The sequence below is a fragment of the Drosophila tropicalis genome, unplaced genomic scaffold (assembly GCF_018151085.1).
Source record: "Drosophila tropicalis isolate 14030-0801.00 unplaced genomic scaffold, ASM1815108v1 contig_115, whole genome shotgun sequence".
Lineage (NCBI taxonomy): Eukaryota > Metazoa > Arthropoda > Insecta > Diptera > Drosophilidae > Drosophila > Drosophila tropicalis.
In genome coordinates this window covers 496,366-523,589 of record NW_027172519.1, presented here as the reverse complement: position 1 = coordinate 523,589, position 27,224 = coordinate 496,366, and the positions used below count along the sequence as shown (strand labels likewise).

Here is a 27,224-nt window from a genome sequence, read left to right as displayed (position 1 = left end):
AAAACACAAAATTCCTTGAACACGTTTCTTTCCCTGCGGATTGCTTCTTATCCCTCTAGTATTCGGGATAAAGGCCCGGTTTCTCTTTTGATACTAGTTGGGGTCGACTAATGTTCTCCTGCGTCGATATTATAAGATTCAAATTGAATGTCTTGTATTCAAACATCATTTTGGTTTCGTTTTACATGTAGAGTATATTTATATACAATCATAGATGTGTAATCTATGTGGTTATTATGTATGTATGTTTTTAAATTAAATCGATATATGTTCCATATATAAATCGGTTCTTATCCAATATCAAATAAACAAAAAAAATATATAGAAAGCTTTGGGAGCAACCAAGAGTCCTTAATAATTGGTCACTTTTCAATGTGTAAAATTTAAATTACTAGCCTAGAAATAGTCTTACAATTAATAGAACTTATAATATATCCAAATAAACGGTGCGATTGAAAATTTGTTTCCTACGCCGCGATTCGAATGCTGAGCGAGCCTCCGATGGATTGTCGAATGCTACCCGAGCGTCGCCTGTGGGTTTACCATCGTCATTAAAGCGACGGATAATATCGTCCGGACTGAGCTTGTAGTCGTTGAAGAAGCGCAAAATATCCTTAAGGTCAGCCTTGAATGGAACATTGCGCATGGCCACCACGCAGCCAGGGTGATGAAACTTGTCGGGGATGCCGTCGTCTTGGTCCATTTGCTGCATTTGCTGGTTGTCGCTTGGCGATTGGCGAGAAGGATTCGGAGGTGATGATATTGACGGATTTTGATCAATATCGTTGCGGGCAAATGGATTGAAGCGTTGATGCTGTTGCTTGGAGGCTTCTTCTTTGTTATCGTGCAGTTGTTGTTGTTGTTGTTGCTGCTGCTGCTGCTGTTGTTGTTGCTGTTGTTGCTGTTGGTGCTTTGTGGGATCATCGAAACGACTAGGTCCGCGACGTCTGGAAACTGTTGGCTGATTATTAATCGTAGGTGAAACACCAACGCCGCCAATACCAACACTACCACCACTTCCACTAGCACTTCCATCTCCGCTGCCAGGTCCCATGCCGCCACTGTTAGAACTTCCTCCTCCGCCTCCGCCTCCTCCTCCACCGCCACCGGCACTAATGTTATTACCATTGTTACCATTATCAGTAGTTCTGGGGCCATTACCTCCGGGTACATAATTCATAAATGGTTTATTCATACGATCGGCAATCTCTTGGGGTGATATGGGAACCACGCGTATGCCACGTCCACGGAAGCGACGATTATGAAATTCGCGTATGGCACGCTTGGCATTTACCTCATCGAAAAATTCGATAATGAATTCACCAGATCTTTGGTTGCGATCTTTGTAAAGTTGTTCGATGTGCTCAATGCGCAAGTTCTCTGAACTGAAAAGTTCACCCAGATCATTGATTCGTGTGCCATACTCACAATTGTGGACACGCACAAAATTATTTTCTTGATGGGGAGGATTCGGGAATTGTTGGACTCCTGGTCCACCACCACAACCGCTACCACTTGGTCCGCCCCCCATATGATTGCGTTGATTGTTATCCATCATTTGGAACGGCGGATTTCCGTTAAATGCACCACCGTTAAGCATCGATTGCGGCGGCATTCCGTTCATATTCACAAAGGGTGGCATTTGCGAATTTTGCTGTAGCTGTTGTTGTTGCTGCTGCTGCTGTTGCATCTGCATTTGGAAGGGCAGCTGCTGTTGCTGATGCTGCAATTGCTGATTCTCATTGCCGTTTTGACGGCGACGTGGATCACTCTGATAACGAACATTCATGGCAGCCACTAGCTGTTCTTGTTGCTCCTTTTCTCTTTCCAGTTCTCTTTCCCGCTCCTTCAGAAGCATTTCCTCCTGTTCCTCCCTCCGCTGGAGTTCCTCTTCCTCTTTCATTAACTGCTCGTTGGCTCTTCGCTGTTTCTCCTTGGCATGCTGCATCTCAGCCTGACTGCTGGAGCGCACACGCAATTGCCGGAAGCCAATATAATGCCTAGAGGTATCCTCTAGAGCCGATCGTGCCTCATTCTCACGGGCGAAGAGCACAAAAGCTACAAATTCCCGACGATTTTGAGGGCTGGGCGCTAAAAGAATGTCCACAATGGTGCAGGTGGCCGAAAACATCTTCATAATATCCTGCTCGGTGGTCAACTGAGGTAGATCCTCAACGTAAAGCACAGTTGTTTGGCATGATGATGAATTGCCTCGGTCGCCACCTCTGTCTCCTCCGCCACTGGCATTCCCACCACCTCCTCGGCCACCTCCATTGTTGCCTGCTTGGCGTAACTTCTCCTCAGCCTGTTCGAATTCTTCATCGCCAATGGGCACGATTTGTACTAAGCGATCACGGAACATGGTATTGTTTCGTGACAAGGCCTTTTGGGCACTAGACACACGGGAGAACTCGACATATGCCACTCCCGTGCGATTACCATGAACCGTCATGATTTTTATACCGTTATGGGGTATATAAAGACCAGAGAAGTATTTTCTCAGATCACTGTACGAGGTGCTGGGGCACATGCCACTAATTTTGATGTAGCAAGTATCGGCAATGGGCACGACGACAACATTTTGTGAGGGCGAGGAGCCGCTACCCGAGGATAATGCTTTATTTGAGCCCTGTTGCTGCTGCTGCTGCTGTTGCTGTTGCTGTTGAAGTATTAGATGCTGTTGCTGGAACAGCTGCGGATACATTTGGGCATAGGGATTGACACTGGCAAAGGCAATGGGTTCCTGGTTCTGAGGACTTGAAGTGGAGACCGCCACAGGTCCAGGAGTAGCATTCATCGTATGGCTGGGGGTCTCCATGTTATTATGTGGTGTTGGCATGGTATTATAGTTGTTGCTGTTGATTGGATTCATATTATTGTTGCTATTGATATTGATATTGCCGTTGTTGTTGTTGCTGTTGCTGCTGGTCCTATAGCTCTGTAGTGAGGGCAAAACTGGTGGCATATGCAACTGATGATTGCCTAATCCTGGCAATGTCACACCACCAACAGCTGATGCCACGGCATTAGTTGCCCATGGCAAGAGATTCCCTAATCCACTAATTGGCTGCACTTTCACTTCTCTTTCACTGCTGTCCGCACGTTCCGAACGACGCTTCCGTCCACGTTCTCTCTCACGACTGCGATCGGAGTCTTCTGAGCTGGTAGAATGACTGCGACTTCGGCTTCGACTGCGACTATGTTGACGACGTGAAGATCCACTGGAATTCGATACATCGATCAGAGTTACGCCCGCTTGTTGTTGATAATCCAAGAAGGATGGTGCCTGTGTGACCGATGCAACCGAGGTCAAGAAATTACTTAGCCCACCGCCTATGCTTGGTGGATTTGGTGTCACCTGTGGCGAGGGCACTACAATCGCTCGTGGTTTGGCGGTTGCCACCACCACTGGCGCATAAGTTGGTGACAGCGCTGCCGCAGCTGTGACTGTTCCGGCCACCGCTGTGGCTGTAGGAGCTCCAGATGCCCTCTGTCTGGCTGTCTCGATGACCTTTTGCATTTCGGCACGCGAGGAGAGCAACAAACGGACTTGCACCTCCATTAGTTTTTCACGATCCTTTAGCATGGCGCAACGGGCATCCTCGTCGGTGCTAAAAACGAAGAAAAGGAAACCAAAGCAAAATACATAACATAAAGAAAGAGAAAACATTTCGGGAATCATAAACATAAAATATATATATTTATAAAAAAGTACACAAAAAGGACACCCCTCCATTTACAGTTCTCTATTTTATCGTTCCATATAATAGTTATTTGCACCCATGTATGCTGGAATTCTATGGACCAAACAAGAAGAATTCTTGAAAGATTATCTTGCCGCTGGAACCTACCAACTATTTTTGAATCCCTTGTGTGTTCAAACATAGTAAGTTCCATCATATGATTATAATACTTAGCCAAAAACATGCACCAAAATGATAACGTCTGAAATTTAAACTGGAAGAGTTTAAGGGCCGAGAATTATAAAAACAGATCATGTTCTAGAAATGCTGGTGTTTTTAAACGGAATCTCCTTCGTAATATTACAGTTTAGTTGCAGCTCTATAACCAGAGAGCCGAAGTTCGTACACCCTTGTTTGTGTCCTACTTACAGGAGGCAATTCTGCCTGGTCAAAATTCCGCTGCACAAACTTAATCCGGAATAACCGTATATTTCTATAAGAGCCATATGAAATGTGTGTTATTCCATTTCGCAGAATTTCAGCATACTCTGGGTTCCTATCAATTATTCAGTTTCTTGAGAATCGTATTATAAAAAGGAAGTTTCTTTGAGCAAAACTATTATATAGATAATGTTGTCGCACGATCTTTACCGATAGTTCTAGCTTTTATTAGCTTTTCATATTAACCAATCTTAAGTGCTTCGTTATACCCAAATATGTAAAATCTGACGCATCTATGAATATCTTTTTAACCTACTAAACCCCTAACACTTGGCTTTCTAGAAATTTGCGGCCATTCAAACACAAAAGAGCTTGACTTGTAATATGAATTGAAAATTTCTCAAAGTCGGGAAGATTAGACAACTATAACATATAGACATTGTCCGTGCTATCCTTGACGTGTGCTTCTCCAGGTGCTCAGAACACAGAGACAATTCATAGAGTCTGGAAGAGTCATGAGTCATGAAAGTCTGGAAGAGCGAGACTCATTTTTCTTTGAAGCACTGTAGAAGTGAAAAAAAATGAAGTAAGTCGTCTCGCCGACTTAGGTATACCATACACCAGTAAAACAAATATTTCAAATTTATAATAACAAATATATGTACGTATTTTAAAACAATTCTGTTCACATGCTTTTTACAAGCATATCTCACTATCCCGCTCACCCAAGCATATGAGCACACTAGCGCCGCCACCAGCTAACGGCCAACTCCGGCCTTATGGAAAAACGTTTATATGCATAACTTGGCTATTTTTCCGATTGTCCGATTTTGATCAAATTTGGTGTTTTGCTAGATATTAGTATCAAATTTAAGTGTGACAAATTTGATTGGACAAGGTGAAAAATTAGGGGAGATAATCGAGTTTTTTCGAATTACGGGGGCGGAAAGGGGCATGGCAAAATCTTTACACATTCAAAAACATTTACTAAGCAAATATACATATATACCAAATATGATGTATCTTAGCTAGAATAGATTTTGAGAAAGACGGTTTTTTTAAATTACGTGGGCGGAAAGGGGCGTGGCAAAATTTGAAATATACTTGATTACTTTACATACTACACGAGTCTATATACCAAATTTGGTGGCTCTAGCTTTTATAGTCTCCGATATCTGCGTGTTCATACGGACAGACGGACATGGCTAGATCGATTCCGCTGTTGATGCTGATCAAGAATGTATATACTTTATGGGGTCGGAAAAGCTTCCATCTGCCTGTTACATACACTTTGGCGACTTTAATATACCATTTCCCCCTATGGGTGTATGTCTGCTTCAACTATTTTGCTTAATATTTGGATATTTGCTGTATGTGTCTATTATCGTGAATTCGAGATTCTTGTGAGAAAATATTAATGTTAGATGGAAGGTTGATACCTGTGGGACCTTGACCACCAACACAATAGTTGATGGAAGCTTACTTCTTACTTCTTGGCCACCGAATAACCAAAAAGCAACAAGGACATGAACGAATATATTAATCATTTAAACTACTAACTAATTATAAACACAATAAATACTTTTCGTGCAATTGGAAGCCAAAGAGAATTCATCAAGATGTGCAAAAAAAAAGAGTACAGACAACTTTAAATTAGGCAGCTTATATAGTTTTCATCAGGACAACTATCCTAAACATACGCCCCCGGCTCTTATGGACACCTTCTTTCACATCTTTCCCTAGTCCCATTAAGATGAATACTCGAATACCCTTGCCAGTTTTGCCCGTTACTCTTTCCTTACCTACAGGAGTGAGTGAAAAAAAAGTTTTATCTAAAAAGCCAAAATTTCCTACAGTCTTGTTTAGTCATGCGAGCTTGAAGAAATTTTGGCGTATTCATTAACAACTATATTAAATTGACAAATATTAAATCACGTCAAAAGGACGAGGTTATTGATAAAAGATCGATCGTTCCCAGATATGGTCGCCTGATCTTTATGAAATTTGGCACACAACTCACTAATTTATAGGTACATATATAAAACAAACAAAAACTAATTTTCATAATCATAGCTTTGAAAAAGTTATTGAGATAATTAGTCGTCCAATCCGGGTGAATCCGAGATATATGTACAACCTGTGCAGTATGGGCGTATAAGGGTGTATAAGTATTCCGATTGAATGTAAAATTCCTAGACAGATGTGGGTGTTCGATCACACTATTACCTCCACTAAGACAGGAAACTGAAGCATAGCACAAAAGTGAGGATAGACTTCGATTTTTACTTCAGAAATAAAGTCTTGTTTGAAACTTTATCAAAAAGCATCCGAGAAAAATAATATATTTGAATAGTTTTGTTCTTAACTATAGAGTACAAATATAAAAAAAATACTAACTTTGGCCATCATATTATCATATGATCCGAAATATTTTTCTGTATCTCAATATTGTCTATAACTTCAGTTCTGCTTTTCTGATCTATCGTAAACTTAATTTTCCTACGATCATAAATATGTTTCCAGTTTCAATCCGGTGGCTTTAGAGTTTAGAGAATTGGAACGACATATACATGCAGGCATGGCTTATAGGATCGGAAATGTCTCCTGTGCGTTACAAGCATTCGAGCAATTTCAGAAGATCCTCTGCAAGGATATACAAATTATTGATGTACGAAGACATTCTTGCCAACTGTGTGTTTAACGACGATCGTAGCGTTCCCTTGGAAAACTTTGAAACTTTAATCTAGTTTTTCGAGTCGGTGACCAAGATATCTCTGAAACGGCCGAACCGATTCGTTCCAAATTGAATTATATTTTCTCTTATACTCAGTCCGAGTATTTTTATTTTCGATAACAAAAAGAAACCACCATGTTATCCAACTTTATTGCCTTCGATTCATTGCATGATTATACATTACTTTGACCTAACCCATTTGTATTCTTCTGATGAAGTCACTTCAGAGATATAATGGTCATCGCAAAACGACCTTTCTGCTGAGAAGTTCAAGGTTCAACTCTTTAAAGTTACCACACGTGTATGATAGCTTATAAATAAATTCAGATAATTTAAAATATTTCAAAAATTGTCATTTTATAAATTTAATCCTCCATTTATTCAGAGATCAGATGTAGAGAGAAGATTCCAAAGGAAAGAGAGAGAATGTAAGTGAAAGGGAGCCGATGATATGAGACTTTCCTTTCACTTGCATTTAGTGCGCCAATCGCTCGGCTCGTGTACAGCCGATTATGGCCTGACCGACGGGTCGAAAATCAAAAAAAGCATTTGATCTCTGTGAAAAAATACGTTGTGACCAGACAAAGAAACAAAAAGTGTGTCCTTGTCGTATGACGTCATAATATATTTTCACAGTCATTTATTGTACTAAACATCAATTCGGCTGGACAAGATCTCCATTTGTACAATGAAAACAAGTTCAAGAATGTTAACGAACGATCAGCGGAAACCTGTAAAGCATATGTTTAAACTCCAAATATCGATAACAAATGTTTTAAAATCTCTAATACTGAATACCAATAAAAGTCTGGCTAAAAAAGATATTAATTTTGCAGCTGGAGCCTTCCTCCCAGCTATATACTTTGTGTTTGCCATTTAAACACAAGCACTAAATGTTTATCACTGTCCTAAGGAGCCGTTCAAGTGTTATCCTAACGAAATTTTAACTGGTTTTTGACCCCCTCACTCGAAATTTCTACAACAGATACAAAGACTAAGATTTAAATTACTTGGCCTTTAGATATTTCTTATCCGTTTATATCCGTTTTTATATAGCTGATGATCGAAGTCATTCCATGCAAGCAATATTAGCCAAAATTAAGAGGACCGATATAGTTCAATAGTGAGCCATAGTGACATTCAGCTGAATCATATATACATATATATATTTTGTTTGGTTTTAGCTGATGGATCACTATTATGGAGCACTGTGGCATAAGGGAGTGCCCTTTCTACTTTTCAATATAACATATTTGTTTGTTGTCGTTGTTGTTGTTTTATAGGTTCTAACTCTACCTGAAAGCGATGAATGCGTCACCCATTTCGCCGCCGATAATGTGCACACCACCTTCTGGTATGGAGAGGCCCGTGAAGAAATTGCGTATATCGCGTGCATTTGCCGTCCACGGCAGATTTTGCAAACGAATAATCACACTCATCTTGAATTAGTTTGTTTTGTTTTTTTATGAGAAGTTTTTAGTTATTTATTTTATTTTGATCTCTTATCGAGAGCCTGACGATGATGAGAAACGATGACTGAGACGATGACGAGACAATACGGAGAAGTTGATGAGAAAGGCACAGTGGGTAGTTCGATATCCGGTTGCGCCTTCTCCAGTTCATCCGCAATGCCTTAATGAAGCTTCCACCTCCACCTTAAAGTGAATTATGGGAAGTAGATCCGTTCAAAGTCACAATCTTCCGAATATCTGTAAAGAAAGTTAACCAAATCAAATTATCAAAAATTGAAACAATCCGTAATAATCTTTACTTTACTATTATCCCTCCAATTATCTCTGTTCAATATACTTCCTGTTTTAGCGAACTAAGTAATAAAGATAACACTTCTACATTTAAGAATTTGCATACTTCCATTAAACTCTTAGACTAGTATATACCGTTAAGCAAAGCTTAATTTGGTTAGATTCTTGTTCTTCTCTTTATTGTTACAAACTTTTATAAATAAATTCGCCAAAATGTGATTAACGAGCATCAAACAAATAAACCTAAAGACTAAACAACAACCAAGTATGGGCCGTTTCTTCTTCGAATTCCTGGAACTGGACTAGTAAGCTATCCCCAAAGACCTATTGCAGCTTCCAAGTTAAATTCTCCAAAGGATTTTTATATGGAAGTGTGAAGCAATTTCCACCGTTTTCAACATCACTTTACCTTAGAAACATAACTTTACCTAAGGCTTCAAAAAGTTATTCAAAATTCGTCAAAAGATAAGAAAACTTACCCCATTCATTGCTTAGGCAATATAATCATTAAATTTGTTGATTTGTTTTTTAGAAGATTGAAAAAAGAAATCGTTAGGATGTAAAATTCTTCTACTTAGGCCCTTGCTCGGACACTTCTGAAACCAAGCCAAGTTCGGTAATTCTTTCTTCGACATTGATTAAGTTCCGTCGAAGAGTCGGCGTTTTTATTTTCTAATTTTGCTGTTTTTTTAGAGTAAGTTCCCTTAGCCCTCTTTTCCTAGTGCAATATTTACATGTTTTTATTCCCCTCCAAAAGGTAATTGGTCAGATGTTTGGAACGCACAGAAGGAGACGCTTCCGACCCCATAAACTATGTATTTCTTGATCAGCTTGAGAAGCTGAGTCGATATAGCTATGTCCGTCCGTCTGTGCAAATCAACTTCACGTCGCCATCTTAAGAGCTATCGGGATGAAACTTGATATTTGAGCTACTTATAGCCCGGAGCAGATAAAGTATGAAAATTGTCAGCATCGGACCTCTATATCATATATGTAGTTCTAGAAGAAGCATAGATGAAGAAATTGAAGTATCTCTATGAAATTTACTAATATGATAGTTTTGGATATGAAACATCAGATCAGAACACAAGTTACAGTCAATATTAATCCACACCGCTCCACAGAGCAGTTCAGCACACGCATACACACACAGACGCAATGCTACATAAACTGTATGTGTATGCGCGGCATTCGCAACTTGCAGCATGGGGAAGAAGAAATGGAAATTATATTTGGAAGGGTTTGTCTGTGCATTGATACAAAAAAAAGAATTTGGAACAAGTAAAAATGTTATGGCCAAGGACTCCAAGGGTAAACTTTGGCAGCCGAAGTTAGCTTCTTTGATATTTATATGTAATATTGTTAAAAAAAATGATTTTAAACTGATTAATCTAACAGTGCCTATTCCTTTTGTTTATACTCAAAGCTAAAACACTTGGATTAAAGCATTAGCCTTTTGACATTCTTCTTCAGGATAAGGTTTTCATAACTTACAAACAATCTACAAGCCAAAACAGAGTTTTAAAACATAAATGACATAATATTTCTTTAATTTTAGACCAAAACCTTAAAAGCATTTCGAATACAACATAATATCAAAAGTTTTTCCAATATATGCTTGAAACAAAACATAAACCATAAATTATAACAATAACAAGGAGGAAAACAATCATCGAACACAAATGTTATGAAACGATATTTATAGTAGACACATTCGATCCTTCAGAACTGAGAATACTTTATGATGTTTATTTATGATGTTTTTACTTTGTCGTGTGGTGAGGGTGAAGACTGCTTGTTACTTTTTACTTGTGACGTTCCTTCTAGTCATTAGGAATGCAAAGTGGAAACTAATTCCTCATTTCTTTATTTTTTGCAATTGTTTACTTCCTTGATCGGATGTGATTGTTATCTACAGTTTTATCGCATTCAAAATCTGGTGTAAAATACACATTAATCGCATTCCCATCCACGACACATCAAGTGAGATACACTTAATTGTAGCTTATAACACACTCAATTAGACTTGATTTGTTCCCAAATGGCGGGCGGGTGGCGGCTACTACTTTTTAGGATGTTGCATAACAAACCAGCGACTAGTTTCCGTTGTTAAAATACGTTTTCTTTTCCCATTGGTAGCCACGGCTTTATTGTCACTTACCCAAAAGGTGACCTTCGCACATGATCTTTCGATGAAGTGCGGAGGAGATGACAGTTTGACGAAAGAAACTATGCTACTATGTCCCTCCTCCCTAATATCAACTATGCTGAATATATGTGCGTAAATACTTATATATCCATTGGATGTGATCCATGATCATTATGTCTGAATCGATCGTTTCAATTTCCTCATTAGACGCACTCAATTAGCTGTCAGCCAGCACACACACGCACAGAAACGTAGATAGTGAGAGAGAGTCGCGTATGTGTGTGTGTGTGGGGGGGGGATGAGGGAGGTGCAGAAGGATCATGAACTGCTTTTCCAAAATGAAATGCACATTGAAAACCCGTTGATCGTTTTGAGACGTAATTGCAAAGCGATTATGCAGCTTTAATTCAATTGCTACTGTCTTTACCTCTCCCTACTACCCTCCATCCGCGTCCGTTCCGACCGCAAGAAACCTGAAGAAGGTCTGTCTGTGTCTGCCCGGTTTCTTCGTTTCGCATTCGATTAGAGTTTGTTTTTATTTGGTGTCAAAGACAGCAACAACAACAGCCAAAATGTTGCCAACGCCGCTGATTAGCGCACAAAACATTACAGGAAACCCAAAGTCAGGCAAGTGCCAGAGCCAGGCCAGAGCCAGGAGAGTCAGAGCCAAAGCCAACTCGAACACTACATCACATTACACACTGCACAGACTGACTGCAAAACTCCTTCCGCTTCGCTATATAAATAGGCATTGTTGGCCATTTGGGTCGGCAGTAATACAAAAGATTTGACCGCGTAACCAACCGACTATCCGTCCCAGCACGGCATCTCCCACGGATTTCTCAAGCAATATCGCGTGCATCGTGGATTAAGAAATAAATCAAAAGACAAAACAGATAAACGAAAATCAAAGTTTCATTTTGCACAACAGTGAGTGATCAACATCAGCGTTTAATTGTTATGCCTGAAACTGATGGATTCCTAATATTTTCACTCACTGTGGTACTCTCTTCTTTCGAAAAGATCTTGTAGACACTTGATTACATTCTAAGCCCCCGTTCGAAATCTCAGGATAGGATAATCTCAGTGAACTAAAACGTTTTCAAAAGATATTCAATCACTGCTGCAATCAGCATTAATATTTATAAGAATTACCATTACCTTTAGTTATTACAAAACCAAGAAACCAAAGCAAATTATTTGAACTTGGAGCAACATATCTAAGATCCTCACATTTGTCGAGTTTTCAACAGAGTTTTTAATGGATTACATTTTGTTTAGTTATTGAGAGAAAAAAAAAGACTAGAGTAATCACAAGAATGCAATTGTATGCTTTAAAAAGTCTATCAATAATGTGTTACCTTTTCGATTGAGCATATTTGGATAGAATTTATCGGGGATCTATGCAAGGCAGTTTGTTTTACGTAGAAAAGTAAAATTATGTTACCTTTTAATAGATTCTCTTTCTTAAATTAATGAGGTACTTTCCGGATTTTCAAAATGTATGTGAAAGAAACTTACTTCTTGTGATATAAGATCCCTTGGGATCTTGACTCATTTAGATATTGAGGTGTTATAAAAAAAAAATCCACAATTGGAACCAACAGAAAATGAGTTTAAAGATTTGCTCTACAATAAACATATTTAGAAATGATCATTTAGATAACGAAGATTTAAATTAAAAGAACAAAACATTTAATAGAAGCTAGGAAGGTAATGGGAATAGAGAAAGAAAAATAAAAAACAAAAATTCCTTAATAATTGAGAATCATCTAAAGGCCTTACTGAACCTTCATTTGTGTTGAAATTATATATAAAACTTCCTTGATTTTTTGTTTTGTTGATCTCTCAGAATATAATATGGCCGCCGCTGTGAGCCTGGTGTTGCTTCTCCTAGTTGGTGTCCATGGCACCACGATCATAAGCATCAAATATCCGCAACAGCAGACGCGTCAGGTCAAACGGGATCTCAGTTTGAGCTATGCGGCTACCAACATTGACTCCAAGGAGGGCACACGCGTTAAGACCATCACAGTTATTAAGAACCTGGGCGGAATTGGCACCGCCAATGCAGAGGTAGCAGGAGTGGCTTTGCCGCCGCCTAATAGCAACCGGAAGCAACAGAAGTTGGCCATTAATCCAGCTCTGCATAAAAATCCAGAATGGGCTAGTGCATTTCGTGATAACTTTGATTCCTATGGCAGTCTACCGGATGTGCCTGATATTGATGACCTTTTTTGAGTTTGTAAACCGTAAGAAGACTGCTACCAGTAGCAGTAGCAGTAGTAGTAGTAGTAGTAGTAGTAGTAGCAGTAGCACATCCTCGGTGGAGGAAGAGCTGGAGGAACAGCAGAAAAAAAAAAGTGCAGAATGCAAAGCCGGAAGCCCCTAAAGAGGAAATAACTACCAAGCAACCCGCTGTGGAACCGGAGACGGAGCCGGTAGATAGCGATGAAGCAATTGTGGAAAAGATTAAGGGTGATGCCGAGCTGTTACCACACATAAAGCAAGTGAACATTTTAAGGCTCCAAGCCCAACAATTGTTGGCACCGCAGCGCACTCGCGAATCTCTGATCAATGTCAATTACTCAACGCCAATGCATCAGGTTACCCAATATTTCGACAACTATGTCCAAGCTCTTCCCAATGGCTATGATTATTCAAAGCCATGTGGTCCGGCACCCTCACCAGGAAATAGTATACAGGTGACGACGCCCTCCGGTCGAACTTATGATATACCCCAGAGCAATAGCAGTGGAACTGGAGGTGGCAATCATCCCTATCTGGCACCGTCTTTAACCAAAAAAACACAAATACAACCACAACCACCGATACTTCCTCCTGCTCCAGTGTTGGTGCCCAATTATTCTTCGGTTAACTCTATTGTACCGGCCCTGAGCCCATCGAATCAAATACCTTTACCAGTGCCTCCCCAAACCCCGGCACCAGCACCAGCACCGGTCCCAGCAGCAGCGGCAGGAGCTGGAGTTGGCATAGGCATAGGAGGAGGACTACCGCCCCCTGGACTGGGAATCTCAACCAGCCAACGTCCTTATGTGGCTCCCCGACTACGCAACAACGGCCTCGGCATCAATCGGGGACCAGCCACGGCCCAACCGCTTTTGCCAGCTCCTCCACAACAACCACAACAGGGCCCCGTCTTTGGCTTGGCATCGAATCGTCCAAATACGCTACGATCGCGTGGCTTAAAGTATTGATTAATCTATTCTATTATTATTATATTTTGTTAAATTTCGCTCATATCTACGAAGTGTGTTAACTGTACCAATTTAAGAAATGAAAACAAATACAAAACGCTCACAAACATTTTCCTAATTAACACATGGAAAAATCAATAATAAGCTGTAAATTGCAGTATCTGAGTTTTTTTTCTGCAGTTAGTGTTGTTCTTATTTTGTGCGGTTGCTCCATTCATTTGTATACTCTTACGCTCTGCTAGTTTTCCATTTCTTTTTTTTTTTATTCAATGAATATTTTACTCACCATCAATCGAAAGAAAAAACCAATACAAAATGCAATAAAAATTCTTGACGTTGACGCCTCTGCCTGATCTCTGCTGGCCACGGCCACCGATTAAAATGCACAAACAGAGATAAAATTGCTTTGTTTTTCGTTTGCTGTGTGTATTTATTAGAAATAATCTGTTCTGAACAATGTAAATTGTTTATATTTGCTTGTTGATATTACTATTTTTGCCTTTTCTTTCCAATTCTAAAAATTTTCTCAAAAAAAAAAGAGTCAACTCGTGCTGACCTAACAAACTAGAGATGTGCGATATTTTATTTATTACAGAGTCTCTAAGCATCACCGTGACAGAGAATCGCAAGTCACAGAGTTGAATGTCACAGACAAAGGAATACATGTAAATATGTGGACCACTAATTGTAAGTCGACAAATTGGTAGTTACGGTAACAACTCGTTATTTCGAAACATCGTAAAATATTAAAATTATGGATATGTATCCCCACTTAAAAAGAATTAAATCAAATTTGTAATACAGACAGTCTAGTTGAGAAGATAGATCAAGAATGTAAAGGTCTTCTTTATTTTACATTAATTCCCAGAAACCGTAACAACTCAACATGTAATATTTTCTCTTGCCTTGCATTTCACTGCATTTGTAGTGTATGTACAGATTTATTATATATCAGGCGTTATTTACACCGCAAAGTATCGCAGTCACTGATGCGACTAAATACCCATCTCTAGAAAGTTGTAACAAAGAATGTCGACAAAGTACCCTAAAGGTCAGTGTAGCCATTTTTATTTCACAATTACAAAATCCTTGAGTGGGAAAGAGATAAAAAAAAAAAGGCTAGATGGTAACACTGATAGATGTAAGGAATCGAGGTAAATATGTACATATTTACTTAAGCTACTCGAGATTTCAGTGTTGAAAAGTGGAAAAATTCCTTAAAATGTTTTAACACTGGTTTTCGATAACTGATATACATAATTATCGAAGCGGACGCTATCGGTCTAGGCGGACCACCAATGATTTTTCGATCATCACGGTTGTCGTTATCGTCGAATTGAGCTAGAAAGAGAGAGCATAACGGGTGCGGATTTTTCAACCTTACAAAAGGTTGTTTGGTTTTTCTGTCAAAAATTTGTTATTTTCCGTACCTTAAAATCTAAAATCCCTAGCTGTGACTGTTTTTTTTTGTTGAAGTGCGTGCATTTGGCAAATCAAATTCGTCGTAGGCAGCCATCGTTTTCAATTTTAACCCAAAAAAGTCAAGTCTTCGTCACACCTTTGCGTTTGAGCGAGATAGCAGCAGAGACTAGCACTAACACTAATACGCCGCCGAAACAACAACAAAATCAACGTATTCGCCTTCGCGCAGAGGAATCAAAGTCAAACGCAATAGTTAAGTACTTTTTCTAGTACATTTTACTTTGATTTGCTTGCAATTTTCTTGCATCAAACTCAAAAAATTTTTGGAAATATTACGCAAGTATTATTTCTGGTCATATCGTATTAATAATCATGGCTCAATAAACATGAATCCGCAACGAAAGTTATTTGCCCAACGCACTCCGCCGAGTGGAGATCAAGGCAAAAAGCAATTTGCTGCCAATTCGCAGCAGTCGAAAAAAATTCATACATCCTACAACATTTCCTCACCCCTTACCGTCCCAAATTTCTGCGAGCTACGCTGCAACAACAACATTAAAAATGGAAAACAACAACAGCAAGAAGCAACAACAATCTCATCACAATGTCAGAGCCAGCAAGTCGTCTGCCAGTGGTGAGTACAGTGGTCCTTCGATATGTAGACCTAAAATATTTTTGACATTAGCAAATACACAAGATTATGCCAACACGTTGTATATCTAAGAAATTTAAATCTGCCAGAAGAAGCAAATGTTTTCGTTACTATGCATTACGTCTATGTGGTCAGGTTGACAGTTGTTTGTAACGCAGGAAACATTTTCGGCCACATTGTGTATATAACTATCGTCGTTGATATTCGTACTGAGTCAGTATAGCGATGTTTTTGCATTTCATTTAATCCCTGAAGAGTTAGCGTGTATCTGTTCCGACCCCATAAAGTATACAAATATATTCTTGATCGGTGTCATAGTCCGTTTGTTCTTACATGAACAAATTGTTCTTGGAGACTTTAAGAGATAGAACCATTAAATTTGGTATGTAGAGTCGTGTACGGTACGATACAATTTATTTAAAATGTTTGTCTGTTTCTAAATTATATACAATCTGCATTGGTGAAATCCTCCAAACCTGGTGTAACAATTGCGACATTTGATATTTTATTGTTTTTGTTGAATTTTTCCAACTAAATTTTTGTTTTCTTCCGCTCGCACTCTGTTGTAGATCTGCATACCAACAACAACAAATATCCGACGCGCAGTTCGCGACGACGTGAACAGCTGCCAACACCGCGCAACGATCAACAGCAGCAGCAGCAACCACGAAAACAAGCCCAGCAGCAACAGCAACAACAACAACAAGCTGCCAAACTACGTCCCAATGTGGACAAGCGTCCTCGGGCACGTGGTGGAGGCAGTGGTGGCCAGTATGGGAGTGGAGCTGCTGGCTGTGGTCAATCTATGGCCACCAGTGAGAACGGGTCTTACGGCGGCGCCGGACTAGCAGTTTTCCAAGGCAGCGGCTACTCTCGTAGCGGCGATTTTGATTATGAACTAAACTCTGTGTACGCGCCTGGAAGTAAAAAGCAGAATTTGAATCATCTTCTTAACTTTCATTGCGTCCGAGATACTCCGGATTATGGATCGGCGGGAGCTCGAAGCGGCGGTGCAATTATGCGCAAACCACGCTATAATAAGGAGCAATTCTTGCAGGCCAATTTCCAATTTGTCATCAGTTCGAATGGCTGCAAGGGAGCTCAGGTAATGGGATCGCCAGATACCCTTATCGATTGGGCGTACATCGAACAGATAAACATACAGACAACCGAAGAACCGCAATGCCCCATCTGTTTGTATCCACCTGTGGCAGCAAAATTGACCCGCTGCGGTCATGCCTACTGTTGGCCTTGTTTACTCCATTATCTCTCTCTAAGCGATAAGACATGGCGAAAGTGTCCTATTTGCTATGATGCTATACACGCAGCCGATCTTAAGAGCTGCCACATCGAGCAGCAAAAGGCAATGAATGTGAGTGATCGCATAACCTTTCAACTAATGCGTCGTCGCAAGGGCTCCATGTATATAGAGCGTTTTGGGATAAATACAACAGGAGCTGCAGCCGGTACGGAGAGATTCCCATTGATGAGCAGTCACGATGAGGCGTCCAAGCACTATACGAAATTTCTAATAGCCAAACTTGCAGATGTTAAGAGCATTATAGAGCGCGAACGTCGTGAGTTGATGTCTGAATCTGACATATCCTGTCCGGAGGATATATTTATACAGCAAGCTCTTGTTATGCTTAACGAACGTAGTGAAAAATTAGTTGCAAAAGATTACCAAGATGTGGAAGACCTGGAAGAGCAATCTACTTTGGTCAGTGAAGGCGATGTGAAAGCTGACACCGATGAGGTAGCCTCCGTATCATCTGCCGAGGCTTCAACTTCATCTTCATCTGCTGCAAATGCGTTTGGCAATGGCAATAACTTAAACACCATTAAATATTACTATTTTTATCAATCCAATGATGGCCAACATATCTACTTGCACCCATTGAATGTGAAGATGTTGCAAGCCTGTTATGGCTCTTTAGATTTGGCTCCTTTGGTGATCGAGGCAAACATTTTGCAAAAAGGAGCAACACTCAATGGATGAAGAACACCGCAGAAAATTCACTTGCTTAGGTCACTTGCCATTGACTTGCCAGTTTTCAGTCGTAGAAGTGGAACTACAACAGCCCATAGTTTCTGGAGGAATACTGAAATTGTTTGAAAGTAAATTGCTTGTCTTTCCATTTTTCACACATTTTATTCATAAATCCTTTCTTGTGTCCATCAGAGGATCTACACAATCGCCACAAGGAACGTCAGCGACGTGAACGCGAGGAACGCAAACGGGAGCAGCATATCAATGAGTTGAATGACCGTCAAATGGGCAAACTTATAGCCAGTGCAGCCAATCTAAATCTAGAATCATCACATGAGTTTCCCACGGTGAGTATGAACTTTTTACCATAGCCCGCCCTTCCATGCAATTAAATCTATTCTATTTGTATTCAGTGCGGCTTTGAGGAAGCCCTGCCCATGACCATCAACCATGCCCATAATACTACACCTTTGGTTACTCCCTTAAGTCCCAGTCCCAAGGACTTATGGCCCACAATTGGCAGTTCATCGTCACCAGGCACCAGTGCTTCGTTAGATTTTCATGTAGGTGCTTGGGGACGTTCGGCTCCGCTTCCACCACCGACTGTTCATCCGTCGGCTGCTAAAAAACACTGCTGGCTCTGCTGGTGACGATGACATGCGCTCGGTGGGTCATTGGGGTCTGGGAGAACTTCTTGTTGGGGCCTTGGATCAGAAGAAGCAACTACATGGCAATGCCAACACACCACAAGCTTCAACTGAATCGAACACCAAAAAACAAAAGAAGGGCAAGGCCAAAATGATTCCCCTATTTACCACTGGGATGAACCGAGCTCCATAGGGGCTTTAAAACAACAAATTGTTCGTCATATTAGACATATATTTTTAATCACTTATATTTTTCTTCCTTTTTTTTTTTTTGACGCGCCCGAGACGCAAAGGAAATGAATATTGAAAAGATGCAAACCCTTTTTTTTCGCCTACTAATTTTATTGTTTAACCAATTCTCCCTTATTCATGTTACAAAATAAGATATATACTTACATATATGCATTAATCCTCTGTAACACTTAAAGTTACTTAATAAAGGCATCAGAACATAGAAAAATGCATAAAACACACAATTTTCTGTTTGGCCGAACAGCAAGTAAGATTAAATGTTAAAAGCTTTAGATCAGCGATTTGCAAAAAGTTGTTTAAAGGCCACAGTTATTCAGTTGATGATTGCCTCTTGTTTCACTCACTTGCACTCATATATTTTCACAGACAAACCAATTGGGAGCAACGTTTTGGGTTTTTGGATCTTAGGATAACCGTTACCGATTAGAACTGTCGAATAATTTCAAATACATTTGTATAAATGTGATTATGCCACGTGATTTAACCTTTGGAATAAAAAAAGGCAACAACAACTACAAAGTGCTGTGAAACAATGACGAGGACTTGCAAGCAACCAGCCAATGATGACATTATAGATGCGAGGCCGGCAAATAAATGCAAGCTGAAGGAATGATCCAGTATCCTTAAAACACGTTATCATAAGGAGTTTTAAGTTTTCTCATGATAGTGATGGAGCTGTTTCCTTTAAGGAATTATAATTGATTTATTGGACTAATCCATCGTTTGCTTTGTTTCGATGGTTGGTAGTTTGGGAAGCAGCTCAATACACTAAATTCTAAAACTTATTTAAAACTCTTCAATGTGGATAATTTATGAGGTTTTTAATAGATTTGGATAGAAGTCTTCGGCAACTGCTTTGCCACTTGCTTTGTCTCTGTTCATAAGTTGACTAAAATTCATGTGTGTCATGTCAAAACCCAATTTCAAATTCCAATCAGTTTGTTGCTATTTCTATTGTGATCTGAGTTTTATGATTATTTCTGCTTTTGTCACATTTTATATTTAACTGATACAACGGTTCTTCTGTGGAATAAATTTAAATTGGTTTCGTTTTGGTTTCTGTTTTAATTAAATTGTGCCCAATTGGTGTAAAATTTTACATTTTTGATGTATTTAAATTAAACAAAAGAAACTCAATTAGCAGACGCTCTTCGAAGTCTTCTTCTCATGGCTCGCCAAAGACCGGTTGTCGGGGCCGAACGACTGGAAATCGAGTTCGGTGATATGAGCAGCAAAGGTTTTCCATGTCCATCAGTCAATCGTACGAATTGTGCCTCCTCCGGCTTCGTACAAAGACGAGGATAGTAGAAGCAGAGCGAAGACACGGATTGGGGCTGCGATTGAACAGACAACTGATGCTCTGGACCAGGATACGGCTCACTTAGTACAGTGGGAAAGTGCTCCACCTCGACAGCCAATTTGCTTTTGCATTGTGAAAGATTAGGGTTGGTTGCACACAAATTTTCGGTAGTTGTGGATGTTGTGGAATCTGCGACTGCTGTACTAGTTTCTGAGCTTGACGAGTCAATTACTGCAGTAGATGTTGTTACATCTGTGGAAGTACTTATTGTCGAATCAGCTACAGCAGTCGATGTTGTTATGTCAGTTGTAGTGGTGGTTGTCGAATCGGCCACAGCAGTAGATGTTGATAGATCTGACGTAGTTGAGGACGATGCAGTGCTAGAATCTGTTGCTGAAGTAGTTGCAGCTGTGGTGGATGCTGTTGTTGAATCCCCGCTTGTTGTTGTTGTTGAATCAGTAACTGCAGTGGATGTTGTTATGTCCGTCGTAGTGCTGGTTGTCGAATCAGCCACAGCAGTAGATGTTGATAGATCTGACGTAGTTGAGGACGATGCTGTTGTTGAATCCCCGCTTTTTTTTGTTTTTTATTTAGTAACTGCAGTGGATGTTGTTATGTCCGTTGTAGTGCTGGTTGTCGAATCGGCCACAGCAGTAGATGTTGATAGATCTGACGTAGTTGAGGACGATGCAGTGCTAGAATCTGTTGCTGAAGTAGTTGCAGCTGTTGTTAATCGGTTTTTACCCCTTTTGTTGTTGTTGAATAAGTAACTGCAGTGGATGTTGTTATGTCCGTTGTAGTGCTGGTTGTCGAATCGGCCACAGCAGTAGATGTAGATTTTCGTTGTTGATAGTTCTGACGTAGTGTTGAGCGTTGTACTGGATGCGAATCGGCCACAGCAGTAGATGTTGATAGATTTGAGATAGTTGAGGACGATGCAGTGCTAGAATCTGTTGCTGAAGTAGTTGCAGCTGTCGTAGATGCTGTTGTTGAATCCCCGCTGGTTGTCGTCGTTGATTCAGTAACTGCAGTGGATGTTGTTATGTCCGTTGTAGTGCTGGTTGTCGAATCGGCCACAGCAGTAGATGTTGATAGATCTGACGTAGTTGAGGACGATGCAGTGCTAGAATCTGTTGCTGAAGTAGTTGCAGCTGTGTGTGGATGTGTAATGCTGTTGTTGAATCCCCGCTGTTTGTCGTCGTTGATTCAGTAACTGCAGTGGATGTTGTTATGTCCGTTGTAGTGCTGGTTGTCGAATCGGCCACAGCAGTAGATGTTGATAGATCTGACGTAGTTGAGGACGATGCAGTGGTAGAATCTGTTGCTGAAGTAGTTGCAGCTGTGGTAGATGCTGTTGTTGAATCCCCGCTGTTTGTCGTCGTTGAATCAGTAACTGCAGTGGATGTTGTTATGTCCGTTGTAGTGCTGGTTGTCGAATCGGCCACAGCAGTAGATGTTGATAGATCTGACGTAGTTGAGGACGATGCAGTGGTAGAATCTGTTGCTGAAGTAGTTGCAGCTGTCGTAGATGCTGTTGTTGAATCCCCGCTGGTTGTCGTTGTTGAATCAGTAACTGCAGTTGATGTTGTTATGTCCGTTGTAGTGCTGGTTGTCGAATCGCCACAGGCCACAGCAGTAGATGTTGATAGATCTGACGTAGTTGAGGACGATGCAGTGGTAGAATCTGTTGCTGAAGTAGTAGTTGCAGCTGTCGTAGATGCTGTTGTTGAATCCCCGCTGGTTGTCGTCGTTGATTCAGTAACTGCAGTGTTTTATCCTGTTGTCGTTGTTGATCAGTAACTGGTGGATGTTGTTATGTCCGTTGTAGTGCTGGTTGTCGAATCGGCCACAGCAGTAGATGTTGATAGATCTGACGTAGTTGAGGACGATGCAGTAGTAGAATCTGTTGCTGAAGTAGTTGCAGCTGTTGTTGAATCAGTAACTGCAGTGGATGTTGTTATGTCCGTTGTAGTGCTGGTTGTCGAATCGGCCACAGCAGTAGATGTTGTATAGATCTGACGTAGTTGAGGAAGATGCAGTGGTAGAATCTGTTGCTGAAGTAGTTGCAGCTGTCGTAGATGCTGTTGTTGAATCCCCGCTGGTTGTCGTCGTTGATTCAGTAACTGCAGGTTGGATGGTTGTTATGTCCAGTTGTAGTGCTGGTTGGTCGAATCGGCCACAGCAGTAGATGTTGATAGATCTGACGTAGTTGAGGACGATGCAGTAGTAGAATCTGTTGCTGAAGTAGTTGCAGCTGTTGTTGAATCAGTAACTGCAGTGGATGTTGTTATGTCCGTTATAGAATCTGTTGCTGAAGTAGTTGCAGCTGTCGTAGATGCTGTTGTTGAATCCCCGCTGGTTGTCGTTGTTGAATCAGTAACTGCAGTGGATGTTGTTATGTCAGTTGTAGTGCTGGTTGTCGAATCAGCCACAGCAGTAGATGTTGATAGATCTGACGTAGTTGAGGACGATGCTGTTGTTGAATCCCCGCTGGTTGTCGTTGTTGATTCAGTAACTGCAGTGGATGTTGTTATGTCCGTTGTCGTGCTGGTTGACGAATCGGCCACAACAGTAGATGTTGATAGATCTGACGTAGTTGAGGACGATGCAGTGCTAGAATCTGTTGCTGAAGTAGTTGCAGCTGTGGTGGATGCTGTTGTTGAGTCCCCGCTGGTTGTTGTTGTTGAATCAGTTGTCGAATCGGCCACAGCAGTAGATGTTGATAGATCTGACGTAGTTGAGGACGATGCTGTTGTTGAATCACCGCTGGTTGTCGTTGTTGATTCAGTAACTGCAGTGGATGTTGTTATGTCCGTTGTAGTGCTGGTTGTCGAATCGGCCACAGCAGTAGATGTTGATAGATCTGACGTGGTTGAGGACGATGCAGTGGTAGAATCTGTTGCTGAAGTAGTTGCAGCTGTCGTAGATGCTGTTGTTGAATCCCCGCTGGTTGTCGTCGTTGATTCAGTAACTGCAGTGGATGTTGTTATGTCCGTTGTAGTGCTGGTTGTCGAATCGGCCACAGCAGTAGATGTTGATAGATCTGACGTAGTTGAGGACGATGCAGTAGTAGAATCTGTTGCTGAAGTAGTTGCAGCTGTGGTGGATGATGTTGTTGTATCCCCGCTGTTCGTCGTTGTTGAATCAGTGGATGTCGTCGATTCGGTTGTGGATGATGTCGAGGAATCGGCTACAGCCGTGGAAGTGGTCGATTCCGTTGTTGATGATGTCGAGGAATCAGCCACAGCCGTGGAAGTGATCGATTCAGTTGTTGATGATGTCGAGGAATCAGCCACAGCCGTGGAAGTGGTCGATTCAGTTGTTGATGATGTCGAGGAATCGGCTACAGCCGTGGATGTTGTAGATTCAGTTGTGGATGATGTCGAGGTATCAGCTACAGCCGTGGATGTTGTAGATTCAGTTGTGGATGATGTCGAGGTATCAGCCACAGCCGTGGATGTCGTCGATTCGGTTGTGGATGATGTCGAGGAATCTGCCACAGCCGTGGATGTTGTCGATTCAGTTGTTGATGATGTCGAGGTCGATTCAGTTGTTGTGGAAGTAGTTGAGGTGCAAAGTGGCAAATTAGGAAACACTAAACAAATGGTGCTTCCTGTTGTTGAAGATGTCGATGTGGGAATTGCTGTGGATGTTGTTGGACTTCCTGTTGATGTTGGAATAGCCGTGGATGTTGTAGATTCAGATGTGGATGATGTCGAGGAGTCGGATACAGCCGTGGAAGTGGTCGAATCAGTCGTAGATGATGTCGAGGAATCAGCCACAGCAGTGGAAGTGGTCGATTCAGTTGTGGACGATGTCGAGGAATCAGCCACAGCCGTGGAAGTGGTCGATTCCGTTGTTGATGATGTCGAGGAATCTGCCACAGCCGTGGATGTGGTAGATTCAGTTGTGGACGATGTCGAGGTATCAGCTACAGCCGTGGATGTCGTCGATTCAGTTGTGGATGATGTCGAGGAATCAGCTACAGCCGTGGATGTGGTCGATTCGGTTGTAGATGACGTCGAGGAATCAACCACAGCCGTGGAAGTGGTCGATTCCGTGGTGGATGATGTCGAGGTATCAGCTACAGCCGTGGATGTCGTCGATTCGGTTGTGGATGATGTCGAGTAATCAGCTGCAGCCGTGGATGTGGTCGATTCGGTTGTAGATGACGTCGAGGAATCGGCTACAGCCGTGGAAGTGGTCGATTCCGTGGTGGATGATGTCGAGGTATCAGCTACAGCCGTGGATGTTGTAGATTCAGTTGTGGATGATGTCGAGGTATCAGCTACAGCCGTGGATGTCGTCGATTCGGTTGTGGATGATGTCGAGGAATCTGCCACAGCCGTGGATGTGGTCGATTCAGTTGTTGATGATGTCGAGGAATCGGCTACAGCCGTGGATGTTGTAGATTCAGTTGTGGATGATGTCGAGGTATCAGCTACAGCCGTGGATGTCGTCGATTCGGTTGTGGATGATGTCGAGGAATCCGCTACAGCCGTAGATGTGGTCGATTCGGTTGTAGATGACGTCGAGGAATCAGCCACAGCCGTGGATGTTGTAGATTCAGTTGTGGACGATGTCGAGGAGTCAGCCACAGCTGTGGAAGTGGTCGATTCCGTTGTTGATGATGTCGAGGAATCTGCCACAGCCGTGGATGTGATCGATTCCGTTGTTGATGATGTCGAGGAATCTGCCACAGCCGTGGATGTGGTAGATTCAATTGTGGACGATGTCGAGGTATCAGCTACAGCCGTGGATGTCGTCGATTCAGTTGTGGATGATGTTGAGGAATCAGCTACAGCCGTGGATGTCGTCGATTCCGTTGTGGATGTTGTCGAGGAATCGGCTACAGCCGTGGAAGTGGTCGATTCAGTTGTTGATGATGTCGAGGAATCAGCCACAGCCGTGGAAGTGGTCGATTCCGTGGTGGATGATGTCGAGGTATCAGCTACAGCCGTGGATGTTGTAGATTCAGTTGTGGATGATGTCGAGGTATCAGCCACAGCCGTGGATGTCGTCGATTCGGTTGTGGATGATGTCGAGGAATCTGCCACAGCCGTGGATGTCGTCGATTCGGTTGTGGATGATGTCGAGGAATCTGCCACAGCCGTGGATGTTGTCGATTCAGTTGTTGATGATGTCGAGGTCGATTCAGTTGTTGTGGAAGTAGTTGAGGTGCAAAGTGGCAAATTAGGAAACACTAAACAAATGGTGCTTCCTGTTGTTGAAGATGTCGATGTGGGAATTGCTGTGGATGTTGTTGGACTTCCTGTTGATGTTGGAATAGCCGTGGATGTTGTAGATTCAGATGTGGATGATGTCGAGGAGTCGGATACAGCCGTGGAAGTGGTCGAATCAGTCGTAGATGATGTCGAGGAATCAGCCACAGCAGTGGAAGTGGTCGATTCAGTTGTGGACGATGTCGAGGAATCAGCCACAGCCGTGGAAGTGGTCGATTCCGTTGTTGATGATGTCGAGGAATCTGCCACAGCCGTGGATGTGGTAGATTCAGTTGTGGACGATGTCGAGGTATCAGCTACAGCCGTGGATGTCGTCGATTCAGTTGTGGATGATGTCGAGGAATCAGCTACAGCCGTGGATGTGGTCGATTCGGTTGTAGATGACGTCGAGGAATCAACCACAGCCGTGGAAGTGGTCGATTCCGTGGTGGATGATGTCGAGGTATCAGCTACAGCCGTGGATGTTGTAGATTCAGTTGTGGACGATGTCGAGGAATCAGCCACAGCCGTGGAAGTGGTCGATTCAGTTGTTGATGATGTTGAGGAATCGGCTACAGCCGTGGATGTTGTAGATTCAGTTGTGGATGATGTCGAGGTATCAGCTACAGCCGTGGATGTCGTCGATTCGGTTGTGGATGATGTCGAGGAATCTGCCACAGCCGTGGATGTTGTCGATTCAGTTGTTGATGATGTCGAGGTCGATTCAGTTGTTGTGGAAGTAGTTGAGGTGCAAGGTGGCAAATTAGGAAACACTAAACAAATGGTGCTTCCTGTTGTTGAAGATGTCGATGTGGGAATTGCTGTGGATGTTGTTGGACTTCCTGTTGATGTTGGAATAGCCGTGGATGTTGTAGATTCAGATGTGGACGATGTCGAGGAGTCGGATACAGCCGTGGAAGTGGTCGAATCAGTCGTAGATGATGTTGAGGAATCAGCCACAGCCGTGGATGTCGTCGATTCAGTTGTTGATGATGTCGAGGTCGATACAGTTGTTGTGGAAGTAGTTGAGGTGCAAAGTGGTAAATTAGGAAACAGTAAACAAATGGTGCTTCCTGTTGTTGACGATGTCGATGTGGGAATTGCTGTGGATGTTGTTGGACTTCCTGTTGATGTTGGTATAGCCGTGGATGTTGTCGGTTGCCCAGTTGAAGTGGGAATCGCCGTTGAAGTGGTTGGACTATCTGTCGATGTGGTGGATGTTGTCGATGATGCTGTTGTAGTGAGTGAGTCTGGAGCCGATGTTGTTGGGAAAAATTGCGAATTCAGATTTCCGTATCCATAGTAATAATCGTAGGGGTTAATTTGAGCTAGAGCCTGATTGTGATAAAAGGTATTCAGATAACTACTATAATAGGCATTCGCATTGAGATATTCCAAATAAGTCTTTAGGTCCGCGGCATAATCGTTGTTCTTATTGTTTTGCGGACGTCTCCGGTTGTTATTATTGTTATTGGCTGAGCCCGAGTTGCTACCTGTTAGAGAAGCCAAGCCAGCGGCCGAAATGATATTTGGTAATTGGATCTGCAATCGTTGAGTCCAGGCCTCTTGGCCGGCAAGTAAGAGCAGCAGTGGCAGCAATAACATCTCTGGGCTTTCTTTTACAACTAAATGGATATCCGCGATCGGCGATTGATTTTATACACTTTGAGTGATTTAGCAAAGAAATGGGCCATAAAATGGTATAGTCTTAAAAGAGAATTTAGAATGTGAAGCGCTTAGCTTGCATAAAT

General features: G+C 41.8%; 5 protein-coding genes across 5 annotated transcripts; 2 read left to right on the top strand and 3 right to left on the bottom strand.

Annotated features, from left to right (window-relative positions):
* Positions 1–177: 177 nt before the first annotated feature.
* On the bottom strand, positions 178–14,539 carry LOC137574868 (RNA-binding protein 12). Its single transcript, XM_068287330.1, has 3 exons — positions 14,275–14,539; positions 8,155–8,567; positions 178–3,611 (listed from the first exon to the last, which is right to left on the bottom strand). The coding sequence occupies exons 2-3, from the start codon at positions 8,295–8,297 to the stop codon at positions 425–427; spliced, it is 3,330 nt and encodes a 1,109-aa protein (XP_068143431.1). The 5' UTR covers positions 8,298–8,567; positions 14,275–14,539; the 3' UTR covers positions 178–424.
* LOC137574668 (cleavage stimulation factor subunit 2 tau variant) lies at positions 12,631–13,988 on the top strand. Its single transcript, XM_068287058.1, is given in 3 exon segments — positions 12,631–13,005; positions 13,007–13,070; positions 13,135–13,988. Coding segments are annotated over 3 exon segments (1,293 nt in total).
* A 765-nt stretch (positions 14,540–15,304) lies between the features above and the next one.
* LOC137574766 (E3 ubiquitin-protein ligase RNF10) lies at positions 15,305–19,159 on the top strand. The gene is given in 6 exon segments (XM_068287179.1): positions 15,305–16,044; positions 16,632–18,037; positions 18,039–18,180; positions 18,245–18,399; positions 18,466–18,669; positions 18,671–19,159. Coding segments are annotated over 6 exon segments (2,202 nt in total). The 5' UTR covers positions 15,305–15,971; the 3' UTR covers positions 18,893–19,159.
* A 925-nt stretch (positions 19,160–20,084) lies between these two features.
* On the bottom strand, positions 20,085–22,392 carry LOC137574660 (serine-rich adhesin for platelets-like; the record flags this gene model as incomplete). The annotated part of the gene is made up of 4 exons (XM_068287046.1): positions 20,085–20,823; positions 20,926–21,129; positions 21,329–22,013; positions 22,053–22,392. Coding segments are annotated over 4 exons (1,968 nt in total), but the record flags the coding sequence as incomplete, so codon positions are not given.
* LOC137574651 (serine-rich adhesin for platelets-like) lies at positions 22,393–27,078 on the bottom strand. Its single transcript, XM_068287033.1, has one exon. The coding sequence runs from the start codon at positions 27,076–27,078 to the stop codon at positions 22,393–22,395; it is 4,686 nt and encodes a 1,561-aa protein (XP_068143134.1).
* Positions 27,079–27,224: the final 146 nt, after the last annotated feature.

Bases quoted from the DNA above. Each gene is read 5' to 3' on its own strand.
- LOC137574868 (XM_068287330.1), bottom strand. From the start codon at position 8,297: ATGAGTGTGATTATTCGTTTGCAAAATCTGCCGTGGACGGCAAATGCA. The intron at 3,612-8,154 runs GTAGAGTTAGAA...CTTCGTTTTTAG, and splicing joins GACGCATTCATCGCTTTCAG to CACCGACGAGGATGCCCGTT.
- LOC137574651 (XM_068287033.1), bottom strand. From the start codon at position 27,078: ATGTTATTGCTGCCACTGCTGCTCTTACTTGCCGGCCAAGAGGCCTGG.